Source organism: Streptopelia decaocto (genome assembly GCF_964273445.1).
Source record: "Streptopelia decaocto genome assembly, chromosome: 7".
NCBI lineage: Eukaryota > Metazoa > Chordata > Aves > Columbiformes > Columbidae > Streptopelia > Streptopelia decaocto.
In genome coordinates, this window is record NC_138661.1 from 26,533,216 (window position 1) to 26,548,622 (window position 15,407).

General features: G+C 37.6%; 1 protein-coding gene across 2 annotated transcripts in view; it reads left to right on the top strand.

The window, feature by feature from the left end:
* SLC25A21 (solute carrier family 25 member 21) overlaps positions 1-15,407 on the top strand; it is a 256,619-nt gene that overhangs the window by 137,469 nt on the left and 103,743 nt on the right. For both annotated transcript variants that reach the window (XM_082058839.1, XM_082058840.1), the window contains exon 2: positions 9,382-9,430. In XM_082058839.1, coding sequence (XP_081914965.1) covers positions 9,382-9,430 — 49 coding nt within the window. The remainder of the gene's footprint in view (positions 1-9,381; positions 9,431-15,407) is intronic.

Consider the following 15,407-nt stretch of genomic DNA (forward strand, 5'->3'; position numbering starts at 1 on the left):
TTTTTTTTTTTTTTAACAAAGTACCTGGAACATCAAGACAACATTAAGACCTTCACAATATGTTCCTCATTGACAAATGCTACATTGCAAATGTTGGTTTATTACTACAATAACATCTCAGTTCTTGTATATGCATGTATTATCACAAGGTGAAATTTGCCCTTTAAAGGCTATAAATGCCTATAAAGGTTTATGCATTTGTACCCAGGTATAAGCACAACTTAGGTTTGAGTATCTTGTATTCATGACATGACTATTTAAGAAGATCCGTGACATTTTCTGTCTTTATTTGCTTAACTGCTGCAGCCCTATTTTCAAACTCAACAAAAATAATATAGTATAATTGCTGTTCTCTTATATTTGCAGAAGAACTGAATGGTTTACAATGTGGTAATAATGCTTCCTTTAGCTGGGTAAGGAGTAGTGAAACCATGCAGATACTCAGTAAGCATTGCCGGCACCAAAGATGAACAGTTTGAACTGTCTGATGTGACTATTGGGCGTGAACATATTTATAGGTCTGTGGATTGGGACTTGGGAAGCTGAAAGGGATTTACAGCTGAGCGACAGCCATTCTAGATGGCTTGCTGCCCCAAACACTCATTTCCAAGTCCTGTCTTCCGAACATCTAGGATACGATTCTCCAGCACTTGGGTAACCTTTACTAGAAAACTTGAAGACTAAAATGTTAGTTCACTATACAATCAAGGAGCCATTATGAATTCAACACAGGCTGAATTGCTTTCATGGAGAAAGCTCCAAGAACACTGACCACTTTCAGCACAAATGCTACAGGCCAAACATCAGAAATTTCCATCTGCTGCTGAATTCCTGGGGTTTTCTTGAAAGCCAGATAATCACATTTCCCAAACTCAATATTCCTCAGATTCCAGGTAGCAGCACTGCACTGACAGGTTGCAGCTATTAAGCATCACTGTTACCTAACAAGATGTTGAGCATGACCCAGCTCCTACCTGTAAACATGCAGAAGCATTTTTCTAAAATGCATTAGGTAACGATGGTAAACCAAGAGTTCCTCCAGGGTTTAATTATGATCAGCTAATACATTTTTAACACAGACATCTTTGTCCACATCAAGGGAAAAATCATATTCAACATCTTGTTTAATTAACATGTTTTCTAGTGTATTTTCTAAGTGTAGACAAAGTCTCTAAGGAAGAATGGCTCATGAACGCAGCATTACCATTATGGAGTATTGTTTGGAGTAGCTTTCCAGTTCTCCACATTTTGTAAGGAAAGCATTGGTTTGGCTTACTACCTAAAAAGTTAATTAATGTTTGTAAGGAGGTCCAGGGTACCATTAGTTAATCCTATACCACATTGCTAGATAGAATTCTGGGTAAGAGTTAAAATGTGTCACTTTCTTAAGTGGAGGCTAATATGTAGATCTTTTCCAGCACAGTCCATGCAAACTTCTGCATAGTTTTCCCTGAAGCACATTCTGCAATTGAGACAGGTACAATATGTGACTACCTTCTGAGGAAAGGAGTGGGCCTTGGCTGCTGCACATGTCACAGTGAATTTAACATTTTGTGGACTTTTCTGAGGGAGATGTACCCTTACAGAACAGGTGAATGCTTTACATGTCTGTGAAGATGGAGTGGGACAGCAGGCAAATAGAAATTAGCCTGTGTAGAATTGATTGCAGGGATACCTTTCTCCAGGCATTGATTATTCTTCAAATAATGCTGTTATAATCAGGAAGAGGTTCCATGTTTCATCTTGTCCAATAAAGTGCTTTAAGCCACAGACAAGCATATTTAAGAGGAATTTGTTATGGTTTTTATTAGGATACAAAGATCAACACAAGATCCTTTCTGTCAGACATACATTCTCAGAATGCATGGTTTTATGCATGGTAAGCATAAAACACTTATGATCATTTCTTACATTGTAACTACCTATATAAAAGCCAAAATAAATACCAACTGTTCCAACTATACAATATGCAGTGCCTGATGTGTTTATTGCCACATTTTCTATGACCAGTCTCCTTTCTGTTGTGTTTCTCCAGCGACTGTGTTATTCCAGGGAAATGAGTAATACAAGGGGAGGAGGGTACATAATGACTTCTGTGCTGTAGGGGGTTGTCTGAACTAACACATGGATCATGCTCTGCATCTCTTGAATCTGTGTTGGAATCTGTGGTTGGGGTATGTTATGCAGAAAACATGTAGAGAGGGAGCTACTCAAGTTTCTTTGAAAGACAAATCAGTGTGTACCACAAGCACTTCGTGCTTTTCAGTTCATAGCTTGGAGGGTCAAGAAGAGCTGAAGGCAAGAATTTCTCTCCTCCTGGAGGACCAAAGCCATAATGATTCTGGTTTATCTGTGCTATTTAGCAAGTACTGTTAGCTAGATTTCATTCTTTTCCTCCTTATTCAATGAACAGATGAAGTATGGAAACACTTTGGGAGATGAGGAGAGCTATAATCCTGTGCTGCTGAAATCTCAAACTTCCATTTTTTTTTTGCCAGATGGATAATTAGAGTACATTTTAAACAGAGTCATAGTATTCTCAGCCTGTGTTGTATGGTTATTGATACAAGATTTTGCGTGTGTGGTGGAACAGAACAAAAAAGAGCAAAGCAGTTCAAAATACCCACCAGTCACCAAAACGGTTGCATTGAAGAGATGTCTATGTCCTTTTCAGGAATGACAGACCAGCAAGGCGTGGTGGTGGAGCTGCTCTTTATGCGATAGACCAGCTACAATGTATTGAGTACTGTCCAGGGGCAGATGAGGAGTGAGTTGAGGGTCTGTGGGTGAGAATTATGGGGCAGGCTGGCAGGGCTGATACTGTTGTGGGTGTCTATTACAGGCCACCAGATCAGGGTGAGGAAGTTCACGAGGCCTTCTACAGGCAGCTGAGAGCAGCTTCACAATCACAGGCCCTGGTTGTTGTGGGGGATTTTAACTTCCCTGATGTTTGCTGGAAGGTCTACTCAGCCAGCCAGCCACAGTCCAGGAGGTTCCTCCAGTGCATTGCTGATAACTTGCTGATGCAAATGGTGGAGGAGCCGACTAGGAGAGGTGCACTGCTGGATCTCATCCTAACAAGGAGGGTCTAGTTGAAGCAGTAAAGGCTGAGGGCTGCCTTGGTTGCAGTGACCATTAAATGGTGGAGTTCAGGATCTTGTGTGGCAGGAACAGAATACTAAGCAGAATTGCAACCCTGGACTTCAGTAAGACCAAATTTGGCCTTTTCAAACAACTGCTAGGGGAAATCCCATGGGCAAGGCTGCTTGAAGGTAAAGGGGCCCAAGATAGTTGGTTAGCATTCAGGGGGTGATTCTTCCAAGCTCAAGATCAGAGCATCCTGACACATAGGAAGTCAAGGAAGGGAGCCAGGAGACCTGCGTGGTTAAACAAGGAGCTGCTGGGTAAGCTCAAGTGGAAGAGGAGAGTTTACAGATCATGGAAGGATGGGCTGGCCACTTGGGAAGAATATAAGGCTGTTGTCAGAGGGTGTAGAGAGGCAACTAGGAAAGCTAAGGCCTCCTTAGAATTAAACCTGTTGAGAGGGGTAAAGGACAACAGAAGGAGCTTTTTCAAATACATGGCAGATAAAACTAACACCAGATGCAATGTAGGTCCACTGATGAATGAGGTGGGTGCCCTGGTGACAGAAGATACAGAGAAGGCAGAGTTACTGAATGCCTTCTTTGTCTCCACTGTCCTGAGGAGCCCCATAGTCCTGAGGCCCCAGAGGAAGTCAGGACAGTGGAGGAGTTTGCCTTGGTTGATGAGGACTGGGTTAGGGACCAATTAAGCGATCTGGACATCCATAAATCCATGGGTCCAGATTGGATGCACCCGATGCACCCTCGGGTGCTGAGGGAGCTGGCTGAAGTTATTGCTGGGCCACTCTCCATCATCTTTGCTAAGTCTTGGGAAATCGGAGAGGCACCTGAGGATTAGAGGAAAGCAAATGTCACTCCAGTTCTTGAAAAAGGGCAAGGAGGAGGACCTGGGTAACTATAGACCAGTCAGCCTCACCTCTATCCCTGGAAAAGTGATGGAACAACTTATTCTTGGTGCCATCTCAAGGTATATCAAGGATAAGAGGGTCATTAGGGGCAATCAACATGGCTTCACTAAGGGGAAGTCGTGCTTGACCAACCTCATAGCCTTTTATGAGGACATAACAAGGTGGATAGATGATGGCAGCATGGTGGATGTGGTCTGCCTTGACTTCAGTAAAGCATTTGACACAATCTCCCACAGCATCCTTGCTGCTAAACTGAGGAAGTGTGGTCTTGACGATCAGGTAGTGAGGTGGACTGTGAACTAGCTGAAGGAAAGAAGCCAGAGAGTTGTGGTCAATGGGGCAGAGTCTAGTTGGAGGCCTGTATCTAGTGGAGTCTCTCAAGGATCGGTACTGGGACCAGTATTATTCAATATATTAATCAATGACTTGGATGAGGGAATAGAGTATACTGTCAGCAAGTTTGCTGATGACACCAAACTGGGAGGAGTGGCTGACACGCCAGAAGGCTGTGCTGCCATCCGGCAAGATCTGGACAGGCTGGAGAGTTGGGCAGGGAAAAATTTAATAAAATATAACAAGGGCAAGTGTAAAGTCTTGCATCTGGGCAGGAACAACCCCAGGTTCCAGTATGGGTTGGGGAACAACCTAATAGAGAGCAGTGCAGGGGAAAGGGACCTGGAGGTCCTGGTGGACAGCAGGATGACCATGAGCCAGCACTGTGCCCTTGTGACCAGGAAGGCCAATGACATCCTGGGATGTATTAGAAGGGGGGTGGTTAGTAAGTCAAGAGAGTTTCTCCTTTCCCTCTACTCTGCCCTGGTGAGACCACATCTGGGATATTGGGTCCAGTTCTGGGCCCCCCAGTTCAAGAAGGACAGGGAACTGCTGGAGAGAGTCCAGCACAGAACAACAAAGATCATGAAGGGAGTGGAGCATCTCCCTGATGAGGAAAGGCTGAGGGAGCTGTGTCTCTTTAGCTTGGAGGAGACTGAGGGGTGACCTCATTAACATTTACAAATATATAAAGCATGAGTGTCATGAGGATGGAGCCAGGCTCTTCTTGGTGACAACCAATGGTAAGACAAGGGGTAATGGGTGCAAACTGGAACACAAGAGGTTCCACTTCAATATGAGAATAAACTTCTTCTCAGTGAGGGTAACAACACTGGAACAGGCTGCCCAGGGGGACTGTGGAGTCTCCTCTGGAGACATTCAAAACCTGCCTGGACACATTCCTGTATAGCCTCATCTAGGTGTTCCTGCTTTTGTAGGGGGATTGGACTAAATGATCTTTTGAGGTCCCTTCCAATCCCTAATATTCTGTTATTCTGTGATTCTGTGATTACCAGTTTGAAATTTCATGTGTGAATCTTGTAGAGAGATATGTAATATAACCCATAATGTGAAACAATTTTAAACCAGAAGATATTAGTTGGAAAGGGAAATTGCTTTCACAGAGGAGGGTCATTTTGGGGTTCAGTATTTTCTGTCATTTCATTCCCTCCATGGGCTCAGTTAATGAGCAGAATGTTTTACACAATAGAATTCTGGACTCCCTTCTCAGTTGTTGATATTCCACTTGTGTACGCTCAGAGGATGTCACTGATGACAGCTGGTTATTTCTTCAAGGCACAGATTTTGATTATGTCTTGTTTTATGGTTAGTATCCAGTTTTCATAAGGAATGTTTTCCCACCGAGAAGACAACAAATGTTGGTCTGACTTAGTAATTGTTCTTCCCTATATTTCCTCTGAGCTTTTGTTTGGCTAGTTGGATCTGAGTTGTTTTAAACATAATTAGGCCATCATAAATCAGTCTGAATTAGTTCACATATGACGTCATCAAGGAAACCCAATGGGATTATTAGAATATGTTTCTGGACAATCTATCTGTAGCTATGTTAACTACTTTATCATGAAAATAAAATTTGTAAACAGTAGTCTTTAAAGTGTTACAAGTTAAAATATATTGTACCCTGATATAGCTGTTTGTGAATTAGATTTTCATAGTGTTAATTGAATTTGTCACAAAACTGATGAACATTAGCTTAAGAAAGAACAATATATTTTATTTTATTGAGCACATCTCAAAGTGCTTGTAATTTAGTAGGGCCACCACACTTTCTGGGCAAGCTGTCAAGTAGGATGTTGTAATGATTTGCATGACTACTATAGTAGATGGAAAAATGTAGCTTGTGTTTGTAGCTGTTCCATTAGTGTCCTGCACAGTGTGCGCCCCTTTGGTGCACTTCAGAGAGCTGTGTAATAATCCCAACATCTTTTGAAGAGTTCTGCCTGGTGAAATCGAGTAACTATATACCATTTAAAAACTAGTGCGTAATTAAAGGATGAGACAAAGGAAAGACTGAGAAAGGCAGATAACCAATAGAATCCTGGAGTTATCAAAACAGACCTCTTGCCAAGGACCTTGGAATTCATCTGATTCAATTGCTGGAAAAATGCCTGAATTAAGAATTATCCTATGAGGACCAAGAAAATATAACCAAATTCTGGCACTGTACCGTCTTCTCCCAAAATGGATATTAATGCTGCAAAAACAGAATAGGGTGAACAACCCCTGGCTGCATGCTTGGCCCCCTACTGTAGGCTCTATCTGCCAAAAAATGATGGAATAAAAGATCAAAAATGGAGGTGGGAAGGGGGGTGAATGGGGAGGAGAAGTTGGAAAAGGAGGGTGGTTTGAAAAGAAAAAACTCACAGGCTATGACCTCTGCCAGCACTGGAACACTCAAGTGTGGCTTCACTTGCAAAGCACCTGTTGGCAGCTGTTGCAGTAGTTTATAGGTTTTGGGACACAATCAGGATAGAAAACTTATAGTTTATATTCCTTGGTGTGACATACGATTTGGACTTATTTTAGTAAAATAGAAGTTATTCCTGGGCAATAAATATATATAGCAATAAATATAACTGTTCAGAACTAATGACAGCCTTTTCTTTCTAGACAAATTTTAACAAATATTAAATTGAATGTTTTTTAATAACTCTCCTTACTACTAATATTAATATTCTTTGGCAGATGTCACCTATGTTGTCTTCCTTTCATTCAGAACTGAAAACCAAAACAATGTTGCATGGAGTGGGATGAAAATAAGACAAAACAATGGTCATAAATATTAACCTGATACTGTCGCTCTAACATAGTGTCAAGACGCTGGGTGTAAGGGGTTGTCTGGCCAGTTTTACGTTTTGGAAGTCTTATATGTTAGAGTGGAATGATAGGAAAGTAGGAAAATTGTATATGTTAAATTAGAACTCTCAGCAAGTATTTTATGTCAAGAATTCAGTCTAAACATTCTAATGATTTTGCAAACTTTATTGTAAACTGGTGTTCAGATACATTTAGTTGAGAATGTTAGCATTAGTTTATACCCTCCTTCTGTTACTAACTCCAAAAATTATTTATATTTGTGTACAAAAACTGTTGCAGTCCTTTCTTATAAAAATAGATTATTCTTCATTAAGAGAAAAATCTTAAGTATAACAAGCAGACAATAAATGTCTATTTTTAAATATAAGTATTTATTATAGGCTGAGCTAAAAACGCTATTGCTTTTATTGACCAACACTCCTTTCACTATAATGAGAATTTTTCCTCTGCTAATACTTAGGTTCAGTGTAAAAGGCTTAGTTAGGTAAGTATTAATACTTGTATTACTCAGAAAGTTTGGATAAAATTGAAATTAAAAGTAGATAATGTTTTGGAATTTAATCCTTTCTTTTATAAACTTTAAAAACCCCACAGTTTTCCTGTTCTACTTGAAACACTAAACTTCATAGTTCTAATGAAATTTGAAACTTCAGGCCTTCCTTAGATTTACATTTGGTAATGAAAAAAAGAACTCAAGTTTTTGGCACTGCAGTGTACTCTACCCAGGCAGAACCTGGTTCCTGCAGGAAGCCCCCCAAAACTCTTTCTCCATCAAGTCTGCCAAAGAATGGGGCAAAAATGCAAATTCTATTAGTTCGATAGTTTGTGTGTGGAACATTTCAAAATGAGATTTTCACTGTATGTTAGAGTAATTTCTTTGTCTTGCTTATAAAGAGAAAGTAGTTGAGTAGTCAAGAATATAATATATTTTCTTAGGTATTAGAACCTGTTAGATTTAGTGATATGTGAATACAACCATATTCTGTGACATTAAAATAAAAGGACACAATCTGGACCTGAAGACACTGATATCTGAAGAAGGAGACCATCCAGTGAAACAAAAGCATGTGCTTAATTTCAGTGATTACTGTATGGTATGCATGAAGAGGGGGATTTGCAGATATCTTCATTTGAATAGGAATGCTTTCCTGAACCAAGAGTTTTAGATGTTTGCCCATGAATCACCAAAAGACTGATTCCATATTCCAAAACGTTTATAATTATTTTTACAATAATAATAATAATAAACAGGGGAAATAAATGCATACAAACACTATAGTAAGTATACTCTTCAAAAACGGCTTCTGCATTTTGTAGTATTAAAAGTATTATTTTTAATAAAAACAGACTGTAGATGCTTAAGAGTCTTAATAAACCAGGGCACAGAAAGTTCAAAACCATGATAATCTAGTATCTTGGACATACAGATACATATTTTCTCAGTATTTCAACATTCGTCAAGATTTATTATTTCTGCACATTAACATCTCAAAACCAAACTTTTCCTGTGATCCTGATAAATACATCTTTTTATTGTATGTTTCCTGTTTGGAACGAGGATGATATGCAAAATGGACAGAGAAGCAGGCAAGCCTAGAAAATTTAAACAAATATAGAGAAGCTCCAAAAGTTCTTGCCAGGCGACATATGCCAGGGAGCACCAGCAAAATGTGGCTGGTAAACTTCTGGACTTTTCATGAGGTGTCAGGTGGGTGGAAAAAAGTAACAGAACCCATTTTGGAGCTTGTGGTGGCAGATGCGTTCAGGATCTTCCAGATCTCTTCTTTCTCTGCATTCCTCCCTTGGACTCACACCTTCCGTTCTTGGGCATGGAAAGTTCCCAGAGGTAATTTCAGTGCTCATGGTGAGCAGTGGAGCAGGATTTATGATGCCAGTCAAATGTTCCCGCTGTTCTTAAGACATAAAACTGAGTAAAAACCATTATTAAATTGATCACATAGCTTAAGTCCTCACTTTCCCCACTACAATGAAAAACTAGCACTGTTTCCTGTTTAAAATCCATGATGGTTCAAATGTACTATAGGGAGTATGTTTAATTCACAAGGTACTGTATCATCAATTATACAATTTAGTTTTTTACTTTACTTTTCAAACCTCAGAAACTATTGGAGTCAATGAAAGTTGAACTACTATTTCTATAAATGTTTATTAGGCCTTTTTCTGTTATTATTTTATAGGTCTTGTAGAAATCTGCCTGATGCATCCCCTTGATGTAGTAAAAACAAGGTAAGATTCTGCTTGAACAGGTTTTGTTGACACTGGAGGATATCCAAATTAGGAGCTGTCAAAAATCAAATCCTAGAACTTCTCCAAGTAAGATAACTTGTGCTTTTAATGGCATTTGTATTTACTTACCTGTATCTACAGTATTTGACAGATGGATTTTGAATAGCATGACACATTTCTGATTAGAGGTCATCTAAAGGTGTTAAATCTGGCTTATGATGTGTATTTTTAATGTTGTAATAAAATCATACAACACAAAGAGGACTATAGTTAAATTCACTTACAATATGTATCATCTGCAGTAATGCTTTTATATGTAATTGGGAAATACCATATTGCCTCCAAATTAATTTTCCCAGATTTTTGAGACCTGATACAAATAACAAAATAAAGTGCTCCATATTTCTCTGCAAGCTAAGTAACTTCATGCTTTAACATTTTAAAATCTTTTTACCTGTCTCTACTTTCTTTTCTGAATCTATGTGCTTGTGTGACTATAGATGATTAAGAGACCTGGAAAAGTTGATGAAATGAAGATTTATTTTTTTTTTAATGTTGATTATTGACATGGAAAAAGGAATAATTGTGTTTCTATATTTTTTAATACTTTTGCTTTTTGTATCAATACATAAGTAAGTGTTGCCATATGTGAAAAGTAAACCAGAATGCAAAAGTATACAATAAAGATGAAAAAACTTCTCATGCCATGAGTGTTACACACAATGCAAATAATTATGATATCCTGCTCCTGGTACTCTATCCAGGTCTCAGTCATGTAGGCAACAAAGTTTCACTGGGAGATGAGTCAGCATCAAACAAATGATGAGGACAGCTATGGTCTCTGGAATATGCCTGAAGCAGTCAATTATGACTTGAGATTCCCGTTCCAGTTAGCCAATGTGTGAACTCATTATAGATATATAGATTTTGGCTTCTGTTTAAGTCGTGTTCAGAGGTTTGCCCGAGACCCTGAGATATACTTTTCTGCAGCTTGCATTTTGCACAAGAAAGCCATCTATCTGTGGTGACTGCCCAGCACCAGAAGACTGTAATGCAGCTTCCATTCATGTTCACTGCTGTTGAGGTGCTGTAGGTACTTGGGGCTTGGAGTTTGCTCAGACAATTCCTCTGTATGCCGTCATAATATGGAATATGTTGCTCCATATAGAGATAATGCAGCTGGTAGTTTCAAGAATCCTCTCTGCCCCTCCAAATACCACTGAGACCTTGCTATTAAAACAATATTTGCATAAAAAGATTGAAATTAAAGTCTCAAAAACAACAGGGTACAAGCAAAACAAATACAAGACCAAATTTAAAAGATAAAGATCTGTCTTGTTCTGCAGTCATGTGGCAGGTTGCACTATAACTCACCTATAGCTCTCAAGCTTTTGTTTTTACCTCTTCCTGTTTTCCTCTTTGTACTAAACCAGGAGTCATGTTCCTCTGTAGTATAAACGCAGCATCAGTGATTTACTTCGCATGTCTTTGGTGCCTTTGAGGTTGTCATCCTACATATCCTTGTGCCTCCAGTCTTGGGTGAAAGAACTTAATACATATCCTTAGAATTATTTATGATTTAGGACATGCCATATATCATATCACAAAAAGCATTAATTGCACATCTGTTCTGGTAAACTGGCAATCAACAGATGTACTTTCAGCTATCTGACAAAAAACATGCATACAGTGGACTCGCAGAATACAAGGACAGATTTCCCCATTTCTATTCCAGATTTTATGGATTTTGTCATACTTTTTGTAATGAAAATGCTAATCAGATCTGAGATCCAGAAATGGGGAACATTAAAGAATGTACAGGAATGTTTGTGAAGCTGTGCTAATATTAAAAGCAAACAAACAAAACCAGAAAACCGTAATAAAATTAAGAACCCTTTAAGTGTGAAATCTGAGTCCATAAACAGTGGAATTAAAGAAGAAAGAAGGCAAAATTGAAAAAACAGTATGTGTGCAGGAGAGATCAGGTTATGGATGATGGTGAAACCAGGAGGCTGAATCAAATAAAAAAGCTATTATGCAAATTTATTAATTTGAAGAAATTTCAAGTGAAGTTTACTCAGCTCTTCCACTGAGTTAACTGCAAGTCTTTGCAGAAGTGGGCAGCAGAAAAGTGATAGTTTTCCTGTGTTTTGTTGATGCACATGTATTTAGAGATATTACACAGATTTTGCAGGAACTTTTCTGCTGATCTTAGCAGATGTTAGTACTTGAAAATACTTACATTCTGAATGCCAATGATAAAACCAAGAATAGAATAGCCTTTGATCTCATCCATCATTCCATTCCATGTTCCCAACATCACACCACTTCCTGTCGTTCTGTAATGGTCCAAATTTCCTATAGCCGAATAATTCTTTGATGGCCTTGAAAAAGTTCAAATGAAACATTGCTTTTCATTCAGAACTTTGGATTTAGAATGTTTTCTAGTATATTAATTTACTTTATTTCTTTGTTGCAGTGCCTTTAAGTACTGTAGTGCACTTACTCTTTTCCAACGTGGTATTGATAATCTGTTATTTCCTAATCACTTCCAGCTATTACAGTTTTCTTCGCTTGTTTGGGTTTTTTTTCCCTTATGGTTATGTGAAAGGATGTATAAAAGCACTATTTGTCGTTTAATTTTTATGGTGTTTTGAGTTTCCTGCCTTTTTTCTATAAAGTGTTTGTTTGGTGGAAAGAGTCTCATGACCTTTTCAAATTAGTGGAATATTGTTTGATCTAAATTAGCATTCTGAAGAAGTTTAGGGAAGATACCAAAAGTTCGCATCTAGTGGACTGGTGTCTTAGCATCTTTGCTTCATTGATTTTGGTGTATGTTTTTAATAAAAATTTGGAGAAGAGAAAGTTCCTGTCAGAGATTATTTTGAAACCATGGAAAATGGTCTGGGTCATTTGTGACAACATTTTGCAATGTCTTTTCTGTGTTTAGTAATTTTCTATTATTTTACAGTAACCATGTGCTAGACTTGTTTATCTCCTTGCGTTAAGGGAGGAACAATATAAATATAAATACATGTTTATATACTATAGATAAAAATGCTTAATGGAGTGGTTTTTGCTGAATGTACTTTTGAAAATAACTTTGTTTTTTTATCTATTAGAACAGCAAAGATCATTACTTTAAGAAACTCGTGTGAGAGAGCTAGCTAGATGGAAACATTTTTGCATCAAGTAAAACTTTTTTAGCTCTATGAATGCCACTTATTCTTTGAAATAAAGCTCTTTTCTCAATTACAAGACATATTGGTATAGTTTCTGACATTATTTAAAAAAGTGTACTAAACTTTTAATGTCTCAGTACAACAGAGACTCCTTTAGCTGTTTTATTCATCAGTTACCCTTACAATGAATTTAGGCACATACAGATTAAATAAAGTACCAAATCTCTGTTCTTGTCCTTCTAAATAGAAGTTTTACAGAATTCAGTAAGGGTTTGTGTGCACCTATGTATGAACAGGGAGAGCAGTAGCAAGTAGTTTTCTGGTACAAATACAGTCAAAGCGTAGAAGGTCTACTTTTTAATTTAGAAGCACAGATGATCCTTCTCTGCTGGAAAGTGTCTTACTCTAGATAAAGAACTAGTTTTGCTTATTTCTGACCTTTTTTTGCATCTTAAATGTCATGCACACTGTAATGTCATTTTCATCCATCAGTCTTACCAATGGATGACAGAAGGGTATACTAGATCATGACACATAGGAAAAGATGCTGTCATGTGTTACTTTAAAATTAAAAATAGTAAAGTACTTTTCCAGCTACAGTTCTTCCTTTGTGTCCTAGTGGCAGATGTTTTGGCTTAAGCAAATATACAAAATTCAGACCTTAACGTTTTATTTTTGGAAAATTAAAACTTGTGCAACAGCTCACAGGTGTAGTTGGTGAGTGAAAGGGAATTACAGGGAGTTGTCTGAAGTCAAGGGAAAGCTAATGTTGGAGGGATCAGTCAAGCGAGCCTGACTGGTAACTGAAGGATGTTGCTGTGGTCTGTCTGATGGCTCCAGGCTGTGTTCTGAGGTGATCCTATAGCGTGAACAGCTTGAATTTTCAGAAAACAAGCCTGTTGGTTTTTTTGTTTTATTTATCTATTTATTTATTTATTTTTATTTCCCTACTACTGGATTCCTCACATAAAAATGACATTTTCAGGAGCCTGATAACTTCCAAACTATATGCACTAATATATAACTTTCCTTTCTAGTTCATTTTAAACCTCAAAAAATGCAGGCAACCAAGAACGATATTGCAAAATTTGAACTAAGCTAAAACTTTGTTTCTAGTCAAATATTTCCTCAGGTTTATGAGTTGATTACCTTTACATGTGTTTTTTCTTTTTTATTGATTGTCACTAATATTTACACAGATGAATTTTAGTGACCCCACTCTTCTCGAAAAACAAATTTAAAAATTGCCTGTGCAAATATTTATACAAACTGTGAAACATATATTGAAATAGAAATAGCCATTTTGGTGACTTGGTATTGTATAGTTAAGAAACGAAAACCATATTTTGTAACTTATATAGCAGTTGTCTACATTACAGCATTTAATATCAAACACAAATGAGGAAACATATGATAAAGTGCTTTCAAATAATAGAGAAAAAATAACACAACATCACAAAAAATTTCTAATACATAGTCAGAAAGTCCTGTGAACAGGAAAAATGTTGTGTGGACTAGATGAATCATTTAGTTATCTCTTTCATTTTGGCAGTAATTTGACATCACTATACATTTTGAGACAAATATTTGAAAGAAAGAACTTTCTCTCATGTCAGACTAATACAAAGTTGTGCTCCAGATCTGTGGACTTTAGTGGAGACAGATTAGCTCTTATCACTTGAAGATCAAGGGTTTTTTTTTTACTTGCAGATGATGTATTTGAAAAGTGGTAAATGTTATCATAAGCCAACTACCATGTAAAGGACTTGGAGAAAGTCTTGTTTATTATTTTATCAGGAGAGTCATCAAGGCAACTTCTGTCCTAACAGATTCAACATATATTCAACAGATATTGTTTTAATACTTCTCTGGTTGATTCAAATAATGACAGTTTCAGATGACTTTAAATTTTTTTGTTCCTTATTTAAACATTCTTCTGTTTTCAGACGGAAATGTCTTCATAACACAGCATTACACTCGGATGGGTGTGCAATTTGGAAAACAATGCCTAAGAGAGACTCAGGAGGCATTATTTCAAAAGCATTTACTTCATTTTATCAGGAGAATAAGTTAATAAGCATAGCTTGTTTCCCTGATGAACCTATTCAACCTCCCTGTTTTTTCTTAGAGATGTTTCTGACCTTTGGCAGAATCTGAGAAAGATGCAGACTGTGTTGCTTCTACTTTAAAGCCTTTTTACACAGCTCAGCATTAGATCAGATCCTTCACATGAACTGACTTTCTATCTTATGTGTGGTCCAGAATATCAGCATTAAAAAAATTAGGTGAATAATTCACCATAGAAGCTTTGGAGAAAGTTTTCACCTAGTCAGGGTAAAGATTTTCTAGTTTGCCACCCTTTCTGCAAAAGACTCAACCAACATCATGGACCTAAAGCCTCAAATTTAGAAAATAACTTGGGATCTCAGTCCAGGTTTGGACCGTGCATTACAGACCCATTTCTAGTTAGCAACTGTTCTGCTGATTTGTGTGCATGTTTATCCATTTTGTTCCTTTGTTCCAATTCTGTCATTTTGGTCCTATTAAAAGAGTTCAACTTACTACATGTGTTTCCGATCTCATTCCATCTGTTGTTTTGCAAGAACTACTTCCTTTATATCATTAATTCCTCTTTGATTTCTGGTCTTTTTTGTTTGAGTGAGCAATAGTGGAGCCTATTTCTGAAAAACATTGGCTTAAGGAAGAATTCATTGTCCTTATACAATATTGTTATTTCCAAATGACCATAGCTCACTTAGTTTGCATCAAGCCTTATTAAATTCATTTTACTTGAT